Source organism: Apostichopus japonicus, chromosome 3 (genome assembly GCF_037975245.1).
Source record: "Apostichopus japonicus isolate 1M-3 chromosome 3, ASM3797524v1, whole genome shotgun sequence".
NCBI classification, from domain to species: domain Eukaryota; kingdom Metazoa; phylum Echinodermata; class Holothuroidea; order Aspidochirotida; family Stichopodidae; genus Apostichopus; species Apostichopus japonicus.
This window is the reverse complement of record NC_092563.1, coordinates 2,456,654-2,466,407: the sequence shown is the minus strand read 5'-3', so window position 1 is coordinate 2,466,407 and position 9,754 is coordinate 2,456,654. Positions and strand designations below refer to the sequence as shown.

The following is a 9,754-nucleotide window of genomic DNA, read 5'->3' as shown; positions in this document are numbered from 1 at the left end:
GGGGGTCCAATTACGTCAAAACTCTCTTTTACATTAGAAAATGGCGAATTAGGGGCTGCAGCCCCCCCCCCCCCCCGCCTCCTACGCCTATGTGTGTAGTGTTCTGTTTCGGAAATATGTGCTATTTTTTCATTTCCTTCAACCAAGTTTTATAATAGCCGTTATAAGAGGTTTTAATATTTGTACACCAATAAATTAACTGTGTCTGAATTTTCCAAAATTTCTGACCAACATTCTTTATCACACTTCCCTCTACTCGTGCAATTTTGACCGGTCTGTTAGGGGTTGAAGGAGGTTTTTCTATATTGGTTGTCCATAGATGAAATTTTGTGCAACATTATGGATATGTTTTGAAGTGAGTTTATTCACGAGAAATGTGAATTTTCAAATTCTGAACAAATAATGGGCTTGGAACCTTGAAAAGTGGGCCTGACGGATATTGTGGGCCGCGACGTAGAATCACCTATAAAAAGCAATGATCCACAGGACATGCGATGAGATCGAACATGATTTGTGACTGGTGACAATCTTCAAAAAGGTTATGGATGGAAAAAAAAACTATCGGGAATACTTGGTTCTCAGGCAAAAAGTGTACATCTGGTTGGTCATTTTCAAGCCCGGGAAGTGCCATTTCCAGTGATCTGGGTGGTATCAAAACCAGAAATTTTCTTGTACGCTGCGCGCCAACCGATGGTGGCGCTCCGCTTAGATAGTCGTGCCTACAATTTTGAAAATCCATATCAATCGCAAAAAGTGCTCCCCCCCTTTCAAATTCCTGGCTACGTCGCTGTGGTGGGGTATTCTGGCCCAAGGTCCTAAACTTGAAGGGTCCACATAATCTATTAGTATAAAATGTCGGCCAAATTTTTTTTTTTCTTGATACCAGATTGTAACCATACAATGCATCCTTTGTTGTTAGCAGTCTCAACTTCAAGTAACAGCTTTTTTGTTGAGGTATTAGTAATTTCTAAAACAATGCATCAATAATAAACATTTAAGCCTGGACTAAGCAGCTGTAGTAGGGACAGGGACATGTTTTCTTCAGGGTTAAGGTAGAAGTCTGTAATTATAAATCAAATATAAACACATGACGAATACAAGCATGAGCCAGCCCATGACTCAAAATAATTACGCACAAAAAAAAGAAGACAAAATAAGAATGAGATTAATCAAATTAGGAACTTCTCTGCTTTATTCAAATTAATATGAATATTTTTTTCCCAAAAATCTCTCATCCTCCCAAACTTTTACATCTGTTGGAGGTTTTCAACACTATTTTCTGAGTAAGGAAACATACCAATGAGTATATTTTGCAAAGTGTTTTCAACATAATCATCATTATCATGTTTGATAGTACTATACCTTTGTCATATTTGGCTTTCCATACAAAACAAATTGTAGAATATTGTCTCGTAGTCTTGGTTAACGATGGGTAATATGGCAGATGACATTTTACTACAGCTTTCTTTACACCGGTATTCAAAAATATGAAAAAAAGGAAGGCGATGTGTAGCAGTCAAAAACTGGAGTGACAGTCCCACAACTATACCTGGTTCCTTTGTTTGAAGTCAAAAGGGCTGAGATTTGTCTGTGCTGTGGTACAGTTGTGTTGTTGAGTAGAGAATGGTTGCTTTCAATTTTAATACTCTTCAAATATCTTAGATTAAATTTGGAGGGTAACAACCTCCAGGAAATTAATTGTGAGAACTTTTAGTACATTTTAGCACCTAAATACGGTGGTTATAATGATAACATATATATAACATATATAGTACCACTGTTGTTGTTGCTACTATCAATCAAAAAATGGCTGAACTATCTAGTTTAGTTTACATAAACCTGTTCATGATATATATATATATATATATGTAATTGAAATTGTAGTGAGTTGGAAAATCCAGAACAGTGAAAAAACTTCCAGCCTCCACCGGGATTCGAACCCGGGCCTCCCTCTTTATATGCAGACACCCTAACCACTAGGCTATGGACGCTGATTGTTAGTCCAGAGGTTCGAAACAGGTAAGGAAGGTCATAATTCCACTGTAGGTGTTTATCACATGTATCGAACAATACTAGTTCTGTTTTTGGTGACATAATTTGCCTTACTCTAGAGATCAAACATGATGCTAACCTACTCAAAATCATTTGTGATTCCTAAAGCCGTATCTCGAAAGAGATACTTTGAACAAACTTTATGTTCATGAAATGAAATGGAGGTAAACGACAAAGGCAAATGAATATATATATATAATTGTAATCGTAGTGATTTGGAAAATCCACAAATGTATATATATCCAGAATATATATATATATCCAGAATATATATATATATATATTTATATATATATATATATACACACATATACATATATATAATATTATAATAATGTAATATATAATAATAGGGGGGTTGTATCTTTTTCAAAAGCTACCACCAATTTAAATTCGAAACGGCTGAACTACCTAGTTTAGTTCACATAACCTGTTCATGTAATAGTGACATACATTTCAATGTCTAATGACATTCAACATGTCACTGATTACTACAGTAGTCGCTGTCTACATCAAAGTCACATTAACAGCAGGAAACACATGGAAGTGAGCAAGGCCCATTTTTCTTCTGCCAGTGTTCTTTTTCTAACTAAAAAGTTGAATGGAAAACTTCTTTTCGTCTCAAAGTACATATGGCAGTACTTTAACAAACAATCAGTTTGGCATCTGAGAGATATATCCTTTAAACATCATTTGTCTCAAAATTCCCAGACTGGGAAAAAACTACCTTGTACTTTAAAAATCGGATGGCTGACATTAAATTCGTCTAACTGATGAAAAAGAACTCTTTGACCAATGACATGTTCTTATCCAGAATTTTCACAGCTGGGAACAACGAGGAAAATGGAGATAGTTAAATCTCACTTTTGAAAGAGATAAATGATAGGGATTGAAATAAAGAAACTCTTCTTTGTGCAGATTCTGATTTTATACTGTGTATTCTGAGGCAGAAGTGATACCAAAAAAAAAACCCACCAAAATAAATTCATTTGGTTGGAAAAATGCATAATAATCTGTGATGTTACATTTATTATTCTAGTTTTCTGAGTTTTGTTGTTTCAGTGGAGTTTCTTTCACAATTGCACCAAAGAAGATCAAGGTGTCAGGCACAGTGTAGCAAAAGGGCTACAAAAACGACCAACTGATACACAAATGCAGAGACGTGTAAACAGCATTCTTGTGTAAAGAACTGGAGTAGATTTCCATATTTCAAGATAAACGAAATGCATCGATTAAAAACACTTACAAATGTAAAGACTAGTTAATTCCTCAGAATCCAGTCTGTGTGTAAAACTTTGGTAAAGGGTTGCAATCATACTAAACTAGAATGATATAGTATGCATTCTAAGAGTTGGGCAATTTTTCAAAGATTACCATAATCCTTTTCAATTTCAATGAAATTGAAACTGAACTAAATTTTTACAAAATATCATCGTCCCATCAAAATAATTTTGTGTGAGCCTCCAAATAATCCCAACCTTTTTCCTGATGAATACTTTTAACATTTTCACGCATATTAGAGGAGATAACGAGACACTGTCATTTTTTGCCTTTTTGGCTCTCCAAAGAAACTGTTGATTAGGATACTACAAAAGCTGGGATTGATTTTGACTGTCTTATTTAACTGATGTGACCAGAGTTTGCAATGAATAAACTGCCTTGATATACAGAACATGCATATCCATTCTTCTTGTCTAGGGACTTTCGTCAAATCACCATTTGGAGCTCGTGGCTAATTCAACCTCGTCAAGGGGAAATTGGTTAGCTGTGAATTTTCCTTCAATTTTCTGTCATAAACGTCTGTCAGGTTGATTGTAGTACACAAAACAAGCCAATGAATTAGTAACTGCTGGTGTCCTCTCTTGGCTAGCATGTTACTTTGGTAAATTGGCTTTTATTCCATTTCTTGTAAGAGGAAGACCAGAGGCGTACGGTTTAACCCTAAGAAATAAGACAGAGCCAAATGTATAAAATCGGTAAAGTCCTGTCCCATAGCTTGAACATTTGTAGTCTTCATGTTCAGGCTTATATTGTATTCAAATGAAGACAAAATTGATGTCAATTGCAAGTGCTATCAACAATTAAATTATGGCATAACATCTTATGGTTTCCAGGGATGTTAATGGCATTGCTTTTTCCCCCCAAAAAAAGTTTAAAGGATTAGGGGCACGGAATGCATAAATTCAGTTTTTAGCCAAATCCGTCGTTTCACTTTTGCATTTGCATCATAGAAACGTTAGATCACACAAAATCTCAGGCAGAACGAGCCAAAGACCGCATAACAGAAAGCAGCCCTACGTAGCATTCTTTGTTTTCCTTCTGTCGGTCCTTGGGAACCATAAGTGATATTTCAAACAGAGCCGAGCTTTGCAGGCAGAGAGACACGTAACAGGACAGGCAACTGCTAAAGTTGTAGAACTCACTAACACTCCATTCAATGGGACATAAAATATGAGTTTTGGGTTTTTGTTTTTCTTATGTCCGTCATTTATTTTGAATGGCATTAAAAAATTTTCTTTTAATATATATGATGGATGCTACCCACCGACTGGCAAGGGAAAAGGGCTTTTCAAATGGCCCAAATAAAATGGCAAGATGTCGAAAGCATCCACTTAAGAACCTTTCTACAGTCATCATGTTCACTGGTGTTTTTCTCACATGGTGATGTCCGATAATAGGTCTGACATTTTTCTCTTTTTTGACTTAATTCCTCTACTCTTATTAATTTTCTTTTTAAACATGGATACTTGCAGTATTTTTACACAAAGAGAAGAGGAAAAAGGATTTATTTGGGTGCAAGAGCGAAATGTAGAGAGCGGAGACAAGCTTTAGAGTTCATCATCACACAATTCAGTCAGCAGTCTTTTAGAGGACAATAAAAAAATTGTTGAAATTGTCTATATAATATTTCACAATTCCAGACACCACCTGCCATTGAAGCATCCCTTGGGATGGTATAGATTGACATGTGCCTGAAAAGTATCCACAATTCCAACAACAAAAAATCAAAAAGCCATCAGGATTAGTGATTCCTTGCCTTCCTAAAGTTTATACTTTATATTTTATACTGAATCATCTGATTGATAGAACAACAGAGGAAATGTGTCCCGAAGTCCAGAACATCATACCAGATAACTTGGTCATTGCAAAGGTATTACCCTTCTGAATGTCAATGACAGATAACAGTCGTTAGTGAAAGTGGTGACCCTCTCAGCCAATTAAAAGAGGGGAGGTCACATCCTATGACAGTTAGTGACATAGAACAGCCATTCATCATAGAAATAATTGCATTTGCAAGCTTTACAAGGTGTGCAGACTTTGACCTCTACTGACTTCAAATGGTCTTCCATCAGCATCATATTTGGGCAAATATTTAGACAATACCTTTCACTAAGTGTACTTGTTGTAATAACAAGCACTAATGGGGGCTACTGTAGCAATTTAAGGTCAAATTAATCTTTAGACTTCAGCAGGATAGCAGTTTAAGATATTGGGTGGTATTTCTGATTAAACTTAGTAACAAATGACATCTTAAACAGCATCTTAATCCTTTTCAAATGAATTATGGTGAGTGCGTGGATGTATACCAAGATAGTGAAAGCAATGTGAAATATTACCCTGATATGGTGTTTACTTTCAGGAATTACCAAGTAGGTTCTTAAAAATGAAAAATCATTCTTAATTTCATAACAGCAATATCAGTTAAGATCTGACCAATTATGTGCTTTCCTTTACACCATATCCTTGGCGTAAAATGTCATGCTGAAACCCAAAGCTTATTTACTGGCCACTCTCTCACGAAGAAGAAAGGTTTTCAGGGATTGAATTCGGCTACCCTTTAACAACCATTTGACTTGAAGAAAATTAGAAGTCTTAACTTGGAAATGTAAATTATCCAGCTACAGTGCTTTTTAAGGTTTTAACACTTTCCCCCCTTGCTGACACACACAAACAATGCGCACACGCACGCACGCACACGCACGCACGCACACATACCTACATACCTACCTATGCACATACATAAGAACATACGAGTGTACAAAACTGAGTCATTTCATGTATGTACTTTACTTCCATTTTTCTCTCCTTTTTTGGGGGGTTCTCAACAGTAATTATGTTGTTCTGTCATAATTCTGTAAGCAATTTGCAGGTTGAAAGTGGTCGTCTCATTCGTGACAAAGTGTTATAATTGGTCGATGTAAAACAATTTGCGATACGCCATGCAACTCCTAGATTAGAATACTCACATGCCATTGAGAGACTTTTTGCTGTCATCATTTCATAAAAATCGGTCTTATCTGCAGAGGTGGTTGTGTTCCTTCTGTGAAGAGTGAGAAAGACAAACATCCAGTATTGCAATTGACTTTGGCATGGATGCAAAAGGGAGGAGGAGCTGAAGAAGTAAGGGGTCAGGGGGTGGGGAGGGGGAGGGGAAGGGGAGGGGAGGGGGCATTTGCGGCTTCTTGTACCTCGAAACGACCACTTATATAGTACGTATACGTATGACTTGAAATCTGTCTACTTTTATTGTACACTACCAAATAAAAATAATAATCTCCACCAGCATCCCCTCCGCCTTCCTCTACCAATCCCATACTTTAATTAAGTATTTATCTTAAATTGATGACAGGTAGCCATCTTCAAACATCAAACTCAAAAAATGTTCTCCTTTTATATTCTTTCCAGCTATTATTGCCAGTAGTCTGTCTGAGTACTTAAGTTGCATTTAAAGACAGCTTGACCATCCTTTCTGTTTTTGTTTTTAGTACTTTCATTACACACTAAGCAATTTCAAACACCCTCCCCCCACCCCACCCACATCCCCACCCCTTCCCTCTGTTTGCTGTATATTACATGGCAGCAGCCTGTACTATACTATACCTTCTGAGTTGATATCAACCTCTGGGCATTTCTCTTCCTCGTCTTTCTCCAGTTCGATGAAGGAAACGTTGCTGGACATCGCTGACGATTTCCCCTTTTCTATTTCGATAGAGGGCACCTTGGTTAGCTTTCCAGTTGATTTCTTTGTCTCCTTTGGCATCCTGTGGAATAAATAACAAACAAAATATGGTCGTTATTATGATTTATCCACTTGGCAAAGCTGATGAATATTCTTCCCTCTTGATGTATTTCTTCATCCTCCAGTATCTCACATGAGCTGTTTTTGCCAGATAGCATAGCCAGTCCTTGAGACCTCAAACATCTGCGGTCTGAGTTATCTTGAATCTGGAGTACTAATTCTGTCCTTGCATTTTTCCCTACGTCTTAATTGAAGCACTATAAACGTACACTCGAAGAGGGATTTACACACGTATTTACTTTCTTCCATTTATATTGGGACTGAGGACTGGCAGGACGATTTTATTTTTCTTCTCATAAGTTGAAACCTTGTTGTTATATTATTCATACAAATATTCCTTGCAAGTTGTCTCCTCAGTCACAATATCCTTGAATATTTTCTTCCTTTCCGTTTGCTTGTCCATCCCATCCTCCAGTATGTCCGACCTTCTATAACAATTCCCCACTTCCCCATCCCATAATAACGTGTGACCAATTCCCCACTTTCTCATCCCATGATAAGGTGTTACCAATTCCACACCCCATTATTACATGTGACTTACTCCCCACTCCCCCATCCAATGATAACGTGTGACCAATTCCCCACTTCCCATCCCATAACGTGTGACCAATTCCCCATCCCATGATAACATGTGACCAATTGCCCACCTCCCCAACCCATGATAACATGTGACTTATTCCCAACTTCCCATCCCCTGATAACGTGTGACCAATTCCCCACTCCCCATCCCATAACGTGTGACCAATTCCCCATCCCATGATAACGTGTGACCAATTGCCCACCTCCCCAACCCATGATAACATGTGACTTATTCCCCACTTCCCATCCCCTGATAACGTGTGAGCAATTCCCCACTCCCCATCCAATGATAACGTGTGACTTATTCCCCACTTCCCCATCCCATGATAACGTGTGAGCAATTCCCCACTTCCCCATCCAATGATAACGTGTGACTTATTCCCCACTTCCCCATCCCATGATAACGTGTGACTTATTCCCCACTTCCCCATCCCATGATAACGTGTGAGCAATTCCCCACTTCCCATCCAATGATAATGTGTGACTTATTCCCCACTTCCCATCCCATGATAACGTGTGACTTATTCCCCACTTCCCCATCCAATGATAACGTGTGACTTATTCCCCACTTCCCCATCCCATGATAACGTGTGACCAATTGCCCACCTCCCCAACCCATGATAACATGTGACTTATTCCCCACTTCCCATCCCCTGATAACGTGTGAGCAATTCCCCACTCCCCATCCAATGATAACGTGTGACTTATTCCCCACTTCCCCATCCCATGATAACGTCTGAGCAATTCCCCACTCCCCATCCAATGATATTGTGTGACTTATTCCCCACTTCCCCATCCCATGATAACATGTGACTTATTCCCCACTTCCCCATCCCATGATAACGTCTGAGCAATTCCTCACTCCCCATCCAATGATAACGTGTGACTTATTCCCCACTTCCCCATCCCATGATAACGTGTGACTTATTCCCCACTTCCCCATCCAATGATAACGTGTGACTTATTCCCCACTTCCCCATCCCAGGATAACGTGTGACTTATTCTCCACTTCCCCATCCCATGATAACGTGTGACCGATTCCTCACTTTCTCATCCCATGGTAATGTGGCTGTGTTATCAGGAGACCTTTACAGCAGAAGTACTACACCATTACCCACAAAGGACGACGAGACTTCCGAAGAACTCGCGTTTCCAATTTGATAAAAAGGCCTCGCAGTAGACCGAACCACGATCCATCTAGGGTTTCTGGAAGTCACCTCAGTAGACTATCATGATGACTGGTTAAAGGTCAAACAAGATGGCATGTAAAAATTATTGCTGACGATGAAACCTTGCAACTTAATGAGTTATGTGCGTCCTATGTTTTAATGTTAAAACAATGCTGCTAACGACTTTAAGCGTACTTTTGAAACAGATTTGTCAGTTTCCTTAACAGCTTACAAACTAATGGAACTACACTTGCAGACTCTTTCCAAAAAAAAAAAAAAAATTTGTATCTAAAATGCTGATGCAGCATGTCTAGATTGGATTCACTAACATTCTTTTTTTAAATTTTTTTATTTCCTGTATGTATTTTAAAAACCAGATTAATGCAATTTGGGCAATGAGATAATAATATGGAGACATGATACCCTCTACGTGACTTGTGATTTCAAAAATTGTATGATAACAGTGTAAGTTTTTGTAATTTCCTCCTAACATTCTGTTAGAATTGTCTGGGGTCGTAGAATATGAGCCCATTGATTCATCAAACCTCGAACCTATCCACTCCAATAACACACTACCGCACTCTTCCTACTCCTGCTCACGTTATAAAACTAAGAGAAGGAAAAATTGTAATATATGGAAATAGATTTGAATAGGATAGACAGACAGACAGATTTACGGAGACATTCAAATGTATGCTTTTCGACAAAAAGATGGACAAATGTGATGGGACAGACTACAGCTACAGACAGACAGAGAGACAGACACAGGGAGAATAATCAACATCCAGGAAGACACACAGATGAACAGACATGAAGGTCTACACTATCCGACAATGACAACTTGATGGCATAATACCTACACAGATCTAGACAA

General features: G+C 38.3%; 1 protein-coding gene across 1 annotated transcript in view; it reads right to left on the bottom strand.

Annotated features, from left to right (window-relative positions):
• Nucleotides 1–1,160: 1,160 nt before the first annotated feature.
• Nucleotides 1,161–9,754, bottom strand: part of LOC139959918 (uncharacterized) — a 32,822-nt gene continuing 24,228 nt past the window's right edge. Inside the window, exons 10-12 of the mRNA XM_071957856.1 lie at nt 6,934–7,094; nt 6,300–6,373; nt 1,161–3,993 (exon numbers count right to left, since the gene is read on the bottom strand). Coding sequence (XP_071813957.1) covers nt 6,327–6,373; nt 6,934–7,094 — 208 coding nt within the window. The 3' untranslated portion in view covers nt 1,161–3,993; nt 6,300–6,326. The remainder of the gene's footprint in view (nt 3,994–6,299; nt 6,374–6,933; nt 7,095–9,754) is intronic.